Source organism: Durio zibethinus, chromosome 12, assembly GCF_047325235.1.
Source record: "Durio zibethinus cultivar Kanyao isolate XHJ-2024 chromosome 12, ASM4732523v1, whole genome shotgun sequence".
Taxonomy (NCBI): Eukaryota; Viridiplantae; Streptophyta; class Magnoliopsida; order Malvales; family Malvaceae; genus Durio; species Durio zibethinus.
The window spans coordinates 26245587-26262716 of record NC_143173.1 but is presented as its reverse complement, the minus strand read 5'-3'; the positions used below and the strand labels follow the sequence as shown (position 1 = coordinate 26262716).

The window sequence follows — 17130 nt, the reverse complement described above, 5'->3', positions numbered from 1 at the left end:
ACATAAATGTATCGGTTGTTTTCTCATGAAAGCTTGCTTCAACCCTTTTTATGTAATTATTAAATGAAATTTATTTTTTATATATATTGGTAGTATTTTTATTAAAAGATGAAAAAATTATTTGAATTTTGAAAAATTCACTCGTTCTTAGTCATTCAATCCAAATTGATTAAAAAAATTTAACAATCTAAACTTGTTTAATTCAAATTTGATAATCTAAAATCAAATATTAAATCAAAATAATTCAAACCTACAGCCTTCGAATTTATTTTTCAATTTGAAATGATTCCACCCATTCAATTACCCCTTTATGTTTGAACATCAGGCAGGTACTAGTGGTAGCTTGTACTTTTGAATGGTGTCATCTACTTTTTTTCCATGGAAAATTAAAGTAGCTTTTAACAGTCAAATTAATACCAAACAACATAATGTATGAAATCAATTTAACCTTCATAAATTGGTATCCGTAAGTCATATAATTTATTCCATTATTTCTATTTGTATATAGCTTTTTTTATCTGAAATATATATATATATCATATTTATTTGGGTTCATAAGATTATATTAAAAAATTGGGAAGGAAAGTATGGGACCATTAAAAACTTAATGGCATGTCAATTGCTCAATTGAGCTTTTTAAGTTTTTGTCTTTTTTTTTTTTAATCTGTACGGAATAAATAGCATATGTTAAGATATAAATTTATAATCTCAAGGGTTTATTCGAAAATATGATTGAAGGGTTTCAATCATAAAATGCATCTTTTGATATTGTAAAAAAATTTCAATCGAATTTTCAAATGAATCATAAATAAAATTTCAGTTCAACTTTATTATTTAAATCAAATATTTTTTAATAAATGAGATTCATTAAAAAAATAAATATTAATACCAAAAAAATCAAATATTAAAGCATCAATCCATACTCCTTAAACCAATTATTATGGTAAAGCTAACACATTTCTCATTCTTTTGAATTTCTTTGAAACAAACTGAACATATATGCTTTTACATCTTGGAGATGAGATATAAATGTAATATAAGAGATTTGAACTTATTTTCCAATATTTTATTTTTATTTTGTAAATTTTAATATTTTGAATTTGAGGTGTATATATATATATATATGAAAAAAAAAAAAAAGCAAATTTTGTAAACTTCAATAAGATTGGTTATTTTGGTTATTATATTCCAATTTTAATTATATTTATTTATTTTTTACACATGTTGTGAAGGATTTATCTGATCCTTGAAATTTGTTAATCATATGGAAAATTTTAGGAATATTTCTAATTTTTTATTTGAACATGGCTAAACCACGGAGATCAAACGGTGTAAAAGCGATTTCGAAAATCACAAGCCATATATAGTGCCACGAACAGTGGTCCCATCATTAAAATGAACTTAATCATGATGATTTGATTACATTCGCATTTTCGCGGCCCAAAGGGAAGCGGACCGTACATCCAGGTATTTCCGCAATTTCAACAAACCCAATGCCTATTTAAATGAGAAGATCAGTGCGCTGCTCCTATAAATATAGAGGCCACCCGCTTGCTGGGAAAAACCCGTAGTTTAGAATAGCGAAGGAGTGAGCGAAAGCCCAGCAACGAAAGAAGGGAGGGAAAGTGAGAGGTGAAGAAAAATAATAGAGGGAAACTTCCCGGGTTACTCTTTCACCCCCAAAACTCTGCACATTTACTGTTTTACCATCCGTCATTCAAATTTCTTCTTGATCACTTTATTATCGGTTCGAAGTGGATTTTTTTTTTAAATGAGTCGTTTAGGGTTTAAATCGGTGGTCTATCACAGGGACGTTTGTTTGGGAGAACTGGACACTGTACCTGTTTCGGACACGAATTTCCAATTCCCAAACAACGAAATTCGAATCCACCGCATCTCCCCTACCAGCGAACGATGCATTCCTCTTTCTATTCTCTATACGATTTCCTCATTTCCCGTTCGTTGCAAGCTCGAATCCTCTTCTCCAGTCGAACAACCGCATTTGATTCACCTCCACGTCTCTTGCTTTTACGAATTCAAGGTTTTCCTGTCTTTCGTTTTCTACTCAAAACTTCAATTACTTTTCAATGTTTTAGTTTTTAGTCAACTGTTTTTGACTGTGTTTTTCAGACGGCGGTGGTTTTGGTCGGAGATGAGGAGGTTCACTTAGTGGCAATGCCGAGTAAACAAAAGAAGTTTCCGTGCTTTTGGTGCTTTTCGATTCCTTCAGGACTGTACAATTCCTGCCTAGGGATGCTTAATTTAAGGTGCCTCGCAATTGTTTTCGATCTTGACGAAACGCTGATTGTTGCCAACACAATGAAGTCGTTCGAGGATAAAATCGAAGCTCTTAGGGGTTGGATTGCGCGGGAGACTGATTCGATTCGTCATTCGGGGATGTCAGCTGAATTAAGAAGGTACATGGATGATCGGTTGCTGTTGAAACAGTACACGGAGAGTGATTATGTCGTTGATAATGGAAAAGTGTTTAAGGTTCAAACGGAAGAGGTTCCTCCTTTGTCTGATGACAATGAGAAGGTTGTACGGCCCGTGATTAGGTTGCAAGAGAGGAATATTGTTCTTACTCGTATCAATCCTGAGGTTAGAGAAAGAATTCTTGACGCGATGTACTGTGTTCATTTAGTTGTTTGTATGTTAGTGGAGTCGTGTTCATTATATGTGAATATCGACTACGATTGTTCATTGAAAAATTAGATAAGCATATTTCAACTAGATTTTATTGGATGTTTTAGAATTATGACTTTTTAATGGTCTATTTAAACTGGATTTGTTGTAACTTAGGACTTAAGAGTGTCATATGGAATTTCTTGAGCTGATTATCATCCCGTAATATAGGCATTATGATAAGTAGTTAATGTATCACATTTCTGCAGAGCATTTGATGAATATTTATGGCATCTATTTGGAATATGAAGCAGTGTATGTTATCTCATTTATGAATAGTTTGCTTTGTTCAGATTCGTGACACCAGTGTGCTTGTGAGGTTACGTCCTGCGTGGGAGGAATTGAGAAGCTATTTGACCGCGAAAGGACGAAAACGCTTTGAAGTATATGTTTGTACTATGGCCGAAAGAGATTATGCATTAGAGATGTGGAGGCTTCTTGATCCAGAGGCACATCTGATAGCTCCAAAGCAACTTAGGGACCGAGTAGTTTGTGTCAAATCTGGCAAGTCTAACAATTTGAAATATCTACTTTTGTTCTTGGGTATTGATTCCTTATCATGCTGAAGATGAAACTCCAGAAAGTAATTCTGCTATTTTCTGGAATCTAAGTTGCTGATTCTTGAATTTTCTGTTAGCATATTTGAAAACTGATGGTTCAGAAAACGAACCTATAGTAGTAGCTAGTCTCCCTTTCTTGCTGGTGGCCACATTCCCATCTACTTTACAAATTTGTAATGTCCATTTGTTTTTAATTTTGCAGGTTCCAGGAAATCTTTGCTAAATGTGTTCCGAGATGGCAAGTGCCATCCACAAATGGCGATGGTAATTGATGACCGTTCAAAGGTCTGGGAGGATAAGGATCAGCCTCGAGTTCACGTAGTTCCTCCGTTTGCTCCATATCATGCTCCTCAGGCTGAGGTACATGCAATGCCTTTTTTGTAATTCAACTTATTGAGATATGATTTTATGTTCTGATTTTTTTTTGGCAAAATTTCTTCCCCCTTTATTAGACAGCAAATGCGGTTCCAGTCCTCTGTGTAGCAAGAAATGTTGCATGCAATGTCAGGGGTTTGTTTTTCAAGTAAGCCATTAATTTTGTGGGGTCAAATCTTTGTAGATGGCTATCCATCCTAATCACCTCTCATGTTTGCATTTCTAATTTCTGGTTCTACTTTTTACCAGAGAGTTTGATGAGAATGTATTACGGAAAACATCTGAAGTTTTTTATGAAGATGAGGTGGTAAATCTGCCACTTGCTCCTGATGTGAGCAACTACTTGATGTCAGAGGTACTTAAATTGGCAGTATATGCTGATTAATTAATTGAGAGAAACTTTGAATTCCTAGTTGTATCCAAAGCATTTACTTATCACTAACTTGCAGGATGCTGGTTTTGCTCCAAATGGGAATAATGGTGCTCCTATTAATGAAGGAATGAATGGAGCTGAAGTTGAGCAGAGACTTAATCAATCGGTAAGTTTTAGGTAAATATATGGTGAATGAATATGAATTTATGTCACAGACCTTGGTCAGAACATATGCTCTTAAAGCAAGTGATAAACTATACATGTGAGGCAGTTATGTGTCAATTTGTCTTCTTTTGGCTGTGCTCATTCTTTTTAGTTGCTTATATTGATGTGTGTCATATTGGATTTTTTATTATTTTTATTAACACGTTTTCCTAATTTTCATTATTATAATATCTATAGTTTATTCAGGAGGAGAAGCATGTTTTGGACTCTTCCACTCATCCAGTAACAATTAACCCTCTGTTGAGGTCTGACACCTCTCAGCCACCTGTTGCAATTGTTCCCAATATCGTTGGGCCTGCATCTTCAACAGCACCATTGCCTTCCCAGAGTAGGGTTATGCCTAGTGTGCTTGGAGCTTCTGGTCTGCTTTCGCCTCCTACCTTGCTTGGAACTTCCGTAAGAAGAGACAGCAACACTAGTGATAGTGATTATGACATGAAGAGAAGAGCCCTTGGCACAAAACAGGGTTTAGACTCAAGGAATCAGAGCTCAGTCCAATCTCCACTCCTATCTAAATTACCCACACAGATATCTTCATCGTCAACACTGCCTCAGGGAGGTTGGTTGGTGGAAGAAAACATGAACAAAGCATATCTAAATGATCAATCATCAGGCTCTGCTCTAGAATCTGATGCAACAAAAACTGATAAGCTAGGAGGATTCTCTCCTAGTGCACCAGTTTCTGTTTCCACTGGTTTACCATCACATGCATACCAAGTGAAGGTTGAAGAGGTTTGTTCAAAATTCTTTTATATTTATCTCATATAAAATGTGTCATCCTTAATGATATCTGGTTTAATCTTGTATATTTCAGGCACGTGCTGGACTTGAGACACCAAAGCAGAATGTTCTGCGTGCAGGTCATGTGTCAGGTATGTGAAGCTTTTGCTCCATCTCTTTCTTCTCAGGCAGTTGTTGCATGATATGCTATGGAAAGCAGGCTTGGGGTCTTGTGAATCTATTACTTAGTAAAGTAGTTTGAATTTTGAATAACCACAAGTGCTCTGCATGTAGGATAAGCTATGGAATATGCTCGTTAAATTATATAAAGACACATATAAACAAAAAAAAGTTGTCTAGAAAAACCATTGCTGGTAGAAGAGTTTGAACATGGAATGGAACAGTTGAATTGGCCTTTTTTTTTGTTTTTGGTGTTAATTTAAATCTTGTGGGACAAGAACATGGTTCCAAGATTTGGAATGGACATGCATTGTTATTACTATTTGGAATTAAGACTGTTTTAGAGGACTGGTTCCTGAATTCAATTAATGATTGTTTGACTTCTCTTGCAGACATTGGTGGTACTCAGAATCATGTAGCTTCTGTTAGCAGAGAATTGCAGTCTGACTGTGGAAAATTAAATCTTCTACCCTCCCATTTGTCAATAAGTGTTCTACAAGAAATTGGACGAAGATGTGGTTCAAAGGTACATTGTTTTAGGTGCAAGTTTATATATACTTAAGCTTGATTGCCTTGCTTAGTCCATTTAGTGGTTTTTCCATTTGTACTCTACAGGTTGAGTTCAGATCTGTGGTAAGCACCAGTAAGGATTTGCAATTTTCTGTTGAGGTCAGTGAAAGCTATATTTCCTTGCTGATTATCCATGAATTTCTTCTGGATTGATCTGAGTTTTCAACCCTGTTTGTCTTCTTAAATGTGAAATGCTTTATTTGTTTTTTTGGGGGGGCGGGGGGAGATTGACATGTATTTCTTCCAGAAGCCAGCTTGCACTAATGCCCTTTGTTCCCTTACTTCCCTGATTGTAGTTTGTCAATTTGTTTTATGTCTTTTGAGAAACCAGCTTCTCTTGCTGGCTTATTTTATATAGGTTTTATTCACGGGAGAGAAGATTGGTGTTGGAATGGGCAAGACAAGGAGGGATGCTCAGCAACAAGCTGCTGAGCTTGCTCTTCATAACTTAGCAGGTGAGTTTATTCTTGGTCATTTCCTTGCAGTTCTTGTTATTTTAAGAGTTAGTTTGTTTCAAAACTGATTGAAGCATGTACCTTAGTTTCGATATGATAGGTTTGAACATGTACCTTAGTTTATTCTTCTGGTTGATTGTGTTTTTCTCAACTATGAGATTGAGAAGAGGTGCAGGAAGGAACTGACTATTTTTATACACGTTTTCTCAGAAAAATATGTAGCATATATAGCACCACGTTCGGGAGCTGTGGATAGAGATTTCAATAAGCTTTCTCTTGGAACTGAAAATGGATTTCTATGGGATGCGAATCCTGCATCAAATGAAGCCCCAAGAGAAGATGGGTTACCCAAAGATAATACTTCTGAGGTGGGGAATCTGATTGACGATTCTTTCAGTACTTGATTTGATTTCTTCGTTAAAAAATGGTGATGCTTGGATAAAGGGTATGTGGGCAAGAAATTTCCAGATAAGATGTAGTGGTTATCTGGAGAGAAACCACTCCTCTTTGGATTTTGCATTTCACCTAGATGTGACGGCTAAAACACTGAAAGTAGAGTGGGCTGGCTTCATGTCTGCTACTGCTGCCTTAACTGGCTCAATTTATCGTTTTAAGAGGTAAGGACTTGGTGTCAGTCCTTAGTCTCTACCCATTATCCAAGTACTCCCAATTAATACTTTCAGCTATTTATTTTCTTTCTTAAAAGTTGATTTCCTGGACACATTTTGCTAAATGTGAATTCTACATTTTTTATAGTCACCTGAAAATTAATTGTCATGAGCAAGTGTGTTAATGAATTTGTCTAGCAAAATGAGTTGATTTATGTATTCACTTGGAGAGTGTTCATTCATCTGATTTTGCTTGGGGCACGATTTGAGGGCGACTAAGATTCTTAACACTTGAAATCAGATTTTAAAATGGTGGTTTTAATAATTATTGTTCTTTTCCTTAATCATCAGGAACCATTGCATTTAGTGATTTCAACTGGCACAGATTAACCACTTGTTTAATTGATAAATAAATTTCAGGCTGCTGAAGTGGAACCTGGGAGTAATTCATCCAGTCTGGTAAATCAACCAGTGCAAAAGCGTGCCAATTCACCAAGGTAACAAAAGAAGGGGCTGAGGTCAAGGGGAATCTAAAGTAATATGTAGGATTTCTTTTTGCCTCAATTGTTTGAAGGGTGTATTCAGACCCCTACCCTTGAAATTTTTGGAAAGTAGGATTCACCCCCCCGAGTCCTGACTGAGTTTGATCTATTTGAGTGCTGTATTCTACGTCTTGTTTTGTTTTGCATGTCACCTTTTACATTCAAGGGGCACGTACTTCCTATATGCATTCCTACATGGATGATGGAATTCCTTTTTTTTGGGTGTTTTTTGTCCTTACCTCATGGTTTGCATGGCTTATACATCATTTCCTTTTTATTTTGAGTACGGCTTGCCAGTATTGGGCAGCTTATTTGCATTTTTATCTCTAGTTATGACTGCTATTACAAAGCTTCCTCAGACTGGAACTCGGTATTATTGTGGGAAATTTCCTTCTTGAAAGGGCTTTGTCTTTTCATACCTTGTTTGTTTCTATTTAACAAGTACTAGGATCAAAGGATTGTTGTTGAGCTTGGTTCTTTTAGACATGGATGTTTTACTTACATTTGTTATTTCTGAATGTTACCAGATTGTCTGAATCTATGCCAAGCAAACGATCAAAGGAAGAAGTTGCGCATCAATTACGAAGTCTATCATCCTCACTGCAACCTAAAAATGAGCATCCTGTTTCATGAAAAGCCATGAGAATAGGAAGTAATGATTTTGCACAGAAGGGTTTTGAGACGAAACAAATTTAGGATTGCAGAAGTGCGGATTCCAATCTTTGTTGGGTTGGAGTTAACTAATGCTGATGTGAATTTTATTTCTCTTTTGGAAATATGGGCAATCCGTTTTTTGTCATTTTGCCCCGTCATTTCCTGGTCTGTATATGATCAAAGGCATAGCTTGTCCTTGGATATTGTAACGATCTAATCTTATAAATTCCACTATTCCAATGATCAAAGACTAGTTTCTTCACCTGATCCACCGATTAAAATTTCCCAGTGCCAGATAATCCAATCGGTGGTCTCCATCTTGCATTTCTTACTCACACTCTTGCACAAATTTATGCAGAATTATCCCAAATATCCTGAAACCAGAAAATAGGAAGAAGGCTGCATTATTAAACAACAATTTTTACAAGATTTTGAGAGATTTAATGATTGTGGTGTGATTATGATAAATGTTAATAATTCTTTGGTTAAGAACTACATTGTTGGTGCGTTATGGTATTTTTTTTGTTTTTAGTTTTTGCTCGAGTATGGAGTGGACAACGAAAATGGATGGACTTCGAAGGTTGTGAATTCTGCCATCCCAATTAGGAATCTGGCTTGGGTTTTGAACATGTTGTCTCAGCAGCAGGACAGTAAAGATGCAGGCAATTCAGGCACTCCTTGACGCACGCCTTTGGTTTTGTCATTTAGTAATTTATACTAGTAATAAAGAGCATCAATTTTCAGGACATCAATGCAGTGATAATTCTGCAACGGCCTTGCCCTCTTGAGATGCGTTCTCAATTACCTCAATGATATTTATGATGATTATGCCTTGCTCGAACTCAGAGGATCAGTGACAGATTATAAATGCTAGCTGCATTTTGAGATGGGAAGCAATTCTAGGAATCATCTTTGACTCTCCTTTCGAGGTTACCTACTGAAAGAAGCCTTAATTCATGTGTAAGATATTTCCCCACTTACAATCATTTTCACCTATTGTCTGAGCTCTCAATATCACCAATGGTTAAAAAAATATAATAATGTTATGCTCATTTGTTTTATAGCAGAAATAGAACAAGATTGATATGAAACTATATTGTGAAGATTCATAAACAAATTATAACAGAATTACTTTATTTTCCCTGGTTTTGAATGTTAACATATCAGCAAACACGCCTGGAAAAGATCAGAAATAAACAGAGCATTTGAACTAAGAACATCCGGATTTGCCCCGAACAGAATTGTCCAGCACTTACTTCTACTAGGCGTATATAAATGATTCTTGGTCTAAAAAACTTACTAAAACAAATAGCACAAAATTCTGGGAATCTCACAGAGTAGAAGAAGCAATAACAGAATCAAGGAAGCAGTTTTTGTATGTACATACCAACACCCCTACCAATACCTAACCTACATTTTTTATTTGCCAGGGCATTTTTAGAATTTAACACAAACGAAACATGATGGCAACAGTCTTTCATAGACTTGAGAATATCCAGTTTAAGTCTAGATTATCTATAGAAACATTAAAATTTTCAGAAGCTTCTGTAATGTTTTACGACCCCACTGGACATCGCTTTGCAAGACATTACTTTGAAAAGGCTCCAGGTCAGGCTGTTCTTCTCTAACTAGTTTGGGCTTCTGAATATGATGGTTGTCAAGCTGTTCCTCATCATCGGGTACTGCAGTTGTTTTTTCTTCCCGTGGTTCACCTTCAGGTTCTTGCTTCTCATCTAACTGAATTATTAATTTGTAGTCAAATAAATATGGAAAAGATATAAAAATATCACCTGCAATTACCAACAGCCATGGTAAATTTTTCAAGAGGAGAATCAGATATTGCCTTAACCCCATGATTCTAAAGTACACCGCACACCAGCAATCTATCACAGTATCACAGATTGTCAAAAGGGAAAGTAATTGATAATTCTGTTCCTGTTCAAGCAGCAAAGGCTTTCCTTTACATTTTTGGCATCAGACATTAGAATTACTGGAAATGCAACATTGCATCATTTGTGGCTTAAAATAATTATATCCTTCAAGTTAGGTATAGGTAGTGAAGTTCAAGTTTAGATTGAACATTCTCAAATGCAGCAAAGTTTTTTTCTTTAAATATAAGTACGTGTGTGAAAAGTAGGAGGGCGGGGATTCCACTTATCTATTCTCATATGCTAAGGATTTTCTTGTCCCATTTCGTGATAATTAATATACCAGTCTTCTTAATGATTAATGTACAAAACATCAATGATGATGGATTGAAAGAGCTGCATTGCTGATTACACATCATCTCAAGAAGATACAAGCTGAAACTTTGTAGTATGGGATTTCTTAACACAGAAGAAGGTTCATGGATATGATGAGGTTTTATTTCTCGCTAGGTGATAGTACTAGAGGAATGGAAGAGAGGAAAAAGAAAAAAAAAAAAAAAAAGACAGAATAACACACTCATCAGGCAATTACCTCTGACAATTTGTGATGTTTAGTTTCAATAACTCCAATTGATGCATCAGTGGTACTATTCTCCTCGTCCTCATCCAACATTGTTTCTTCAGTTGACACTGTTGCAGATGGAGTCAAGCCAGGTACTAAAACAGGAGTACCTTCATTTGCTACCACATTTAGCTCAACATCTGCAGCTGCGGGGTTCTGGACTGTTTCTGCTCTGCTGGTACTTCCAAAGTCCTCTGCTACCAAAACATTCTTATTTGAAATAGCCAAAGCTTCATCATTTAGGTAGTTCGTTCTCTTCACACCAAGCACTCCATTGTTTGCATTGGCGATAAAGTCTTCTGTTGGGTAACTAATATTCTCTGCAACAATAGCCATCGGCTTCTCTAGTGGAGCAAAAGTGCCAGTGGCCAATTCCTCAGATAATGCTTGTAGTGGATTCTTTCCAGGAGAGGTGATACTATCAGTATCTGATAGCAGATTTATGTCAGAGACTAGTTCTTTCTTTGAAGGTGTCAAGTTCTCTAAAACGATTGCCATCTTTGAATCAAGAAGAGGTCCATCTTGATTAGCTAATGGTTCTTCCTCTATTACTTTCTGCTCTTCAGCTTTTTCCCAGTCTTCGCAAACAATAATCGTATTCTCAGTTTCCCAGGATTTAAATATTCGATCAGGGTCTGGTTGCCATAAAAGGTTCCCCGTCCTTGTTTTCAGAACGAATTTGAACTGGATTGATACTCCAACAGGTATATCCTGAGCAAGCATAAAGCAAGAGATCTCATCAATATAGCCTTCAACAAGAATATTTCACATTCTTCATAAGTTCCTCCTTACCAGCTCTAGTGTCCAAACATGTCCTTCTGACCAAGTCAGTGGTATAGCACTCTCAGGGTCCCATAAGCCTAACATAGGGTGATCCCCTACTATGAAAAAATGCTCGCCAAATGAGCACTCTTTCCGTAACTGGAATTTGACATGAGTAGTCTTTGATGGATCTGTGAATCAGAGGTGCTGAAATGAGACTCAAAATTCAGAATGCCCAATAATAGACAAATAGTTAAAGGGCTAGAAGATCTTACTTTCTTCTTCAGGTTGAGATTTTGCTGTCTCCAAGTCCACCTACATGAAGAAAATTTACCAATTGAAACTGAACTTCAATACAAGTTAGTCTTTCTCTTGAATTTGAAAGAAATTGTAAATGAAGCAATACATTTGGCTGTAAAAGAAACCATGAACGCATAATTTAAGGCAGTCACTGCCACACTGGCTTGGAAATCACAGGGAAGAAATATAATAGTATTGAGCAGTAACAGGGAAAGAAAACTTGGGAATCAAGCAACGAGCTTCCTCAACAACAAACGAAAAGAATTTAAGTTTCCAGAAACAAAACCATTCAAAATCAACAGAAGTAAAAAAAAAAAAAAAAAAAAAAAAAACACCAAAAAAAACTTAAAGAAATGATAAGAAAAAACAAAAAGAGAAAAAAGGAACCTGCCTGTGAGTCTGGTGACAAAGAAGAAGATGAAAAAACAGGCTGCAGACGCCTGTGTTGCACAGAAAGCAAATGCAGGAACCGGATTCTAACAAGCTTTTTTGAAGGTAATAAGCATACTTCAGTTCTACCAAGAGAAAGATCCTTAAAACAAGAAGACCCTTTATCTCTATTATTGTCAATGACTGCCTTGAAGCAAGAACTCGTCAAGGTTTTCATCACTTCCGGTTTCAAACCGTAACTCTCTCGCTATACCTTTCACTAGAGCTTCAGTTTTTGTTCATGAAAAAAACAGTGATTTACCCAGTAATCTGCCTCTGGTGGTTCTCTACACTCTAAATATTGAACGGATTGGGATAAAGGTATCGGATCCGCTGTCACGTGGCATTTTGACACGTATCATTCCATCGTGAGAATCTCGAGTCTCAAGACTCTCAACAAACTGGCAACTGCTTTTGCATTTCAAGAGACCCTGCTTTGATCCCCGCGCTCGATTTAAAGATGGCGGTGACATCTGTCTCATTGTGTTAATTGACTTCCAGGTGCTCCTCCATTTGTGGCCAAGAAAATATAGAAATTTCTGCTGCTCTGGGCCACGAGTTTTGGAGGCATTTCACGGTCCAGGTCCAGCCAATAAAGCTTGGTTAACACCATCCACTTCCACAACCCAGCCTTCGATACCATTCAATGGACTATATCTAGTTCATCTATTTTTTGTTCAGCTCTTGAATTGGATTGCAAGATTCCTGAGAAGTTGATATATTAATTCACTTATCGACATTGGGAAGTTGGCTATTGGAACTTAAGGTCTTCACTGAAGCAGTCCAACCCAGAATTGGTTCGCAACCTAGTTCTGAGTTCCTTTTACTAAGATGGGTCAATGAGGACATTCGTATCCTAGTAGAAATCACAAAAGGACCAGCTTGACAGGAACACCGATGGTAGGGCTTGCTTGCTCAGTGGAAATTTGGAAAGCCATAAATCTAATGACTTTGATTCTCTTTCCAGAGTCAAGACACTATTGTTTTTCAATTACTTCAGCTTTTCAATCCAAGAAACTTGTCTTTGATATCAAGCAATTTGTTTCTTTACAACAATAGTCATAGTCATCCACTCACTTGGCAATATTTCAGCACACGACAGGTGAGTCTAATTTTCAGCAGCTAAACCAAAGTCTCAACACCAACTATATATGCCACCACCAATGCCATCAATCTTTGCAAGCCTTTTTACATTTGCTTAGACCATTCTTCAATTTCATCTGTTCCTACTTTCTTTGTGATGTGACCAACCAAAAGAACTAGACCTGCCCCTGCAGAAACTATTTGTTGCTGAAGAAAGTTAATTGGCCGCAAGGTGTTCCTTCAATGAAATTTATTTATCTTTTATAAACAATGTGATTCTTTCTTTGGCTGTAAATATCCGGTTAACTTGCTTTTTTTTTGCAGGTTGGTTCCTTTAATATAGGCTCGTGTTTGTTCATCTTAACCTGACAGATTGACTACGGCATTTATCTTGTCGATTTCATTGATTTTAGAAGTTAAAATAATTATTTTGCAGGAGGATATATTATCCTCATTGGTTGTGTAGGTTACAATGGGCTTGTGCTGGCCCAAACTTGACGTACCCACGCTTTGCTTTAGTACCTGCCTTGTAATTATGTAGCTGGCCCAATAACAGTGGAATTTATCAGACCACATCGTAAGCGCTTGAACACTGCATGGGTTAGGAGCCTAATTTATCAGACTGGCCATGGCGAGTTGACCCGAAGGCTAAGAGTCGTCTACCCTGAAAAACAAGCATATCCCATTGTATCGGAAACTGATCAAACTCGGTGTAATAACTAAGAAGGATCAAACTTTTGGACATTTGAAAACAATGCTTCTTCATGGTTTCCTCTAGATTACAATGTCGGACTTTAACTTTTGTAGCTGAACCAGTCAATGTAAACGTCATTTTTTGGCTGCCTGAAGTTTTCTGCAGAGAAGAGTTTTGTGGTCGCCATTTTGATGGTAATTTCAAAGTCGATAACACAATAATTAAGCCAGATTCCACATACCAAATTATTCTTTTTCATTCAAATTCTTTTTTCTTTTTAAATTTCTTTTCATTCAAATTCTAAATGAAAAGAGAATGAAACAAACATTCAATTTCTTTTATTTTGTTTCCTATAAAAAAAGAAAAGCATCTAAACAAAACCTATAATAATTTGGTTGATAGTGCCATGTGGGCTCAACTTGAAAACAAGTTGCTAGGATGAACAATGGTTTAGCACCAATGGCATTTGATTTGCTAAACTATATATTTGGATATATATATTTTTACATGTTATGGGTATTTTTTAAGTATTTTTTTGGACTTAGATCATTTACTTGAATGATACAAAAGGCGTGCTACCTTAGCTCAGATGGATAATTCAAAATTTTACTCTTAATACTTTTCACAAGAATCGAATTTTGATTGACAACTAACTGTCTTTTTTTATTATATTATGTATAATAATTTATAATAATCGTTTAGAGATAAAGACTTTGACATTGAGATATGGCTTGATCATAATTATTAATACATAATTAGACGATATGGCCCCATGATCCATGACTATTTTTATAATAATTGATGGGGTTCTCTTTTTTTTAATAACTCACATTGGATATTTATTGTAAATAATACAAATATTTTTACAATACATAGTTCAACAGTGACTTCTCATCTACCAAAAATTTAATTAGGGACCAATAGTAATTATATACTAATAAATTATACAAGGAAACCTGCATCGTCTGGGACTTAAACGTTGAAATTTAGGCTTTGCTGTGCTGCTGTAAGATATGACAATGTATAGATATTGATTTTTGCCTCTCATATGTACCAATTGTAAGGAGAAATCATTATCATTCACAGCAAGTCATTGGAATAAATTAGCCACTTGGATATATGACTTAAATATCGTTAAAAAAAGTAAAGAAATCAGGTAAGACTTGTATAATAATAATAATTGTATTAAACTTGATCCAGTCATATTCTGGAAGTACATTGATTTTCAAATATTAATTCATTCCTAAAGTCAGAAACCCATAGTACTTTCCTACAATAATTTCAAGGACATATTAAAATTCTTTCGTACATTGAATTATTATTGCAAGTAATTGATTCTCTATAGCAGTACTTGTTCATTTCTATTAAAAAAAATTATTTATCCAAAAAATAATAAATCTTACTAAATTGTTGAATAACTAACAGAAGTAAAAGGGTCCCAATACTATAAAACATGTTCCTCTCCTTAAAAGGATGCCTTGGATAAGAAGAAAAGATCAAAGAAAATGCTCACCACATCACTTATTTTCAAACTGGTTTATCCCTGGAGTCACGCTGCGGGCTTTTCAAACGTTCCATGTATGACTAAAACAAAATAAAAACATTGCATTTAGAATTGTTCAATCAAACCCGGATCACCACGGCAGGCTTTGACCCAAGAATAACAAAAAGGCAAATATCAGCCAAGGTAAAGAAGGGAAAGTCATATACAATGTTATACTATGGTAGAGCCGCTTTATTGGAATGTGCCTCTGTCTATACTTGAAATAATCTCTTTGGTCTGACCACCATGAATGGTTTATAACTTGGGCGGTCTAATTGCTTTTCTGAGATTCTGAATTTCTGATAGTTTCAAGCCCTTCCGTGTTCTACTATCATGGCAGTGAAAAGAGTAGTTTCTCCTGAAATTTTTGGTTATCGGTTAGTTAGCCGGGCCAAATCGCCTGTAATCTCTATAATCCTACTTGCTCTTCTAATATTTTTCATGTTTGCTGACAGTCTCATTTCTAGCATGTCGCTGCCATCTGCTGCCTTCACTGAAAAAGAAGATTCTGAAGTGTTACAGACTCCAAAAGTTATAAGAAAAATCAAGTCGGATGTTCCTTCTGTACCATTGAATGTTTCTAAACAAAAAAAGATCATTCAAGTTGATAGTGACAATCAGAATTCTCTAGTAATTTCTTCCTCGGGTGTTAGAGAAGAACGCAGAATTGGGCGATTCAGGAGAAAACTGCCCGAATTTGAGATTTTCAGGTCAGATGACCTGACAAAGAGGTTTCATGGTCGAGTTCTGAAATTCTTCAACCAGGAATGTGATATTCAATTCTTCATGACGTGGATTTCATCGGCAGGGTCCTTTGGAAGAAGAGAAATCGTAGCTGTGGAAAGTGTTTTTAAAGCCCATCCTCATGGTTGCTTGATGATTCTATCAAGAACCATGGACTCTAAACAAGGTTACAGGATCCTGAAACCGCTACTTGATCGTGGCTTCAAAGTGCTTGCAACCACGCCGGACTTGCCATTTCTGCTCAAGAATACACCGGGTAAAGCTTGGTTTGATGAAATGAAGAGTGGGAAAAAGGACCCCGGTGAGATACCACTGGCTCAGAATCTATCTAATTTAATAAGACTTGCAGTTTTATACAAGTATGGAGGTGTTTACTTGGATACGGACTTCATAGTCCTGAAAAGTTTTAAAGGGCTAAAGAATACAATCGGAGCACAAAGCATTGATGTGGTGTCCAAGAACTGGACAAGATTGAACAATGCAGTTCTGGTCTTTGATATGAACCATCCACTTCTATTCAAATTCATGGAGGAATTCGCTTTAACCTTTGACGGAAACAAATGGGGACATAACGGGCCCTATATGGTTTCCAGAGTAGTTCGCAGAGTGGAAGGAAGACCTGGTTATAATTTCACCATCTTGCCTCCAATGGCCTTTTATCCTGTTGATTGGATTAAAATAGGGAGCCTTTTTAAGATGCCTAAAGACAGAGCTGGCTCAAGATGGGTAGAAGCTAAGCCGCATCAGCTAAATGGCCAAACCTATGGAGTACATCTCTGGAATAAGCAAAGTAGCAAACTAATGGTTGAAGAGGGAAGTGTAATGGGAAGATTAATGTCAGAGCACTGTCTCTTGTGTAAACATATATATAGTTCTTGAAAGGAAATTTTCCAGCCTGAAGATGGTCAAGCTTCTTCCATCAAAACAGATCTTCCTATGGCAAAATTGCAAGAGTCTCCAGTGTCAAAATTTTGTACAGTTTGTTGCCTGAAAAGGCCCAATTCAAGGGCTGTGATTTTTCTTTCTTTCCAAGACTTACGTTGGTTGTCTGATTCCATTTTTTCTTCTTGTTGTAATTCTTCTTCCACATGTAAATTAAATATAGATGAAAAGGAAAAGAGAGAAATAGTTTCCTTAA

General features: G+C 36.2%; 3 protein-coding genes across 9 annotated transcripts; 2 read left to right on the top strand and 1 right to left on the bottom strand.

Annotated features, from left to right (window-relative positions):
• Window positions 1-1567: 1567 nt before the first annotated feature.
• Window positions 1568-8209, top strand: LOC111296438 (RNA polymerase II C-terminal domain phosphatase-like 2). 6 transcript variants are annotated; one of them, XM_022890740.2, is made up of 16 exons: window positions 1568-2041; window positions 2131-2601; window positions 2979-3189; window positions 3448-3605; window positions 3698-3768; window positions 3870-3975; window positions 4070-4159; window positions 4405-4950; window positions 5033-5090; window positions 5511-5644; window positions 5734-5787; window positions 6047-6143; window positions 6354-6511; window positions 6588-6760; window positions 7172-7248; window positions 7821-8209. In XM_022890740.2, exons 1-15 carry the CDS (start codon window positions 1772-1774, stop codon window positions 7212-7214), a joined length of 2640 nt encoding a protein of 879 aa, XP_022746475.2. In that variant the 5' UTR covers window positions 1568-1771; the 3' UTR covers window positions 7215-7248; window positions 7821-8209. The 6 variants fall into 6 exon arrangements, with proteins under 6 accessions (XP_022746475.2, XP_022746474.2, XP_089597646.1 ...); XM_022890739.2 differs by having other exon boundaries at window positions 4396-4950; XM_089741520.1 differs by lacking the exon at window positions 6588-6760.
• Window positions 8210-9297: 1088 nt separating this feature from the next.
• Window positions 9298-12351, bottom strand: LOC111297858 (uncharacterized). Of its 2 annotated transcripts, none has more exons than XM_089741523.1 (5): window positions 11891-12351; window positions 11475-11514; window positions 11230-11390; window positions 10408-11148; window positions 9298-9684 (listed from the first exon to the last, which is right to left on the bottom strand). In XM_089741523.1, the coding sequence occupies exons 1-5, from the start codon at window positions 12104-12106 to the stop codon at window positions 9463-9465; spliced, it is 1380 nt and encodes a 459-aa protein (XP_089597649.1). In that variant the 5' UTR covers window positions 12107-12351; the 3' UTR covers window positions 9298-9462. The 2 variants fall into 2 exon arrangements, with proteins under 2 accessions (XP_089597649.1, XP_089597650.1); XM_089741524.1 differs by having other exon boundaries at window positions 9562-9737; window positions 11891-12224.
• Window positions 12352-15167: 2816 nt separating this feature from the next.
• On the top strand, window positions 15168-17130 carry LOC111297022 (uncharacterized). The gene has a single exon (XM_022891553.2). It carries the CDS (start codon window positions 15582-15584, stop codon window positions 16869-16871), a length of 1290 nt encoding a protein of 429 aa, XP_022747288.2. The 5' UTR covers window positions 15168-15581; the 3' UTR covers window positions 16872-17130.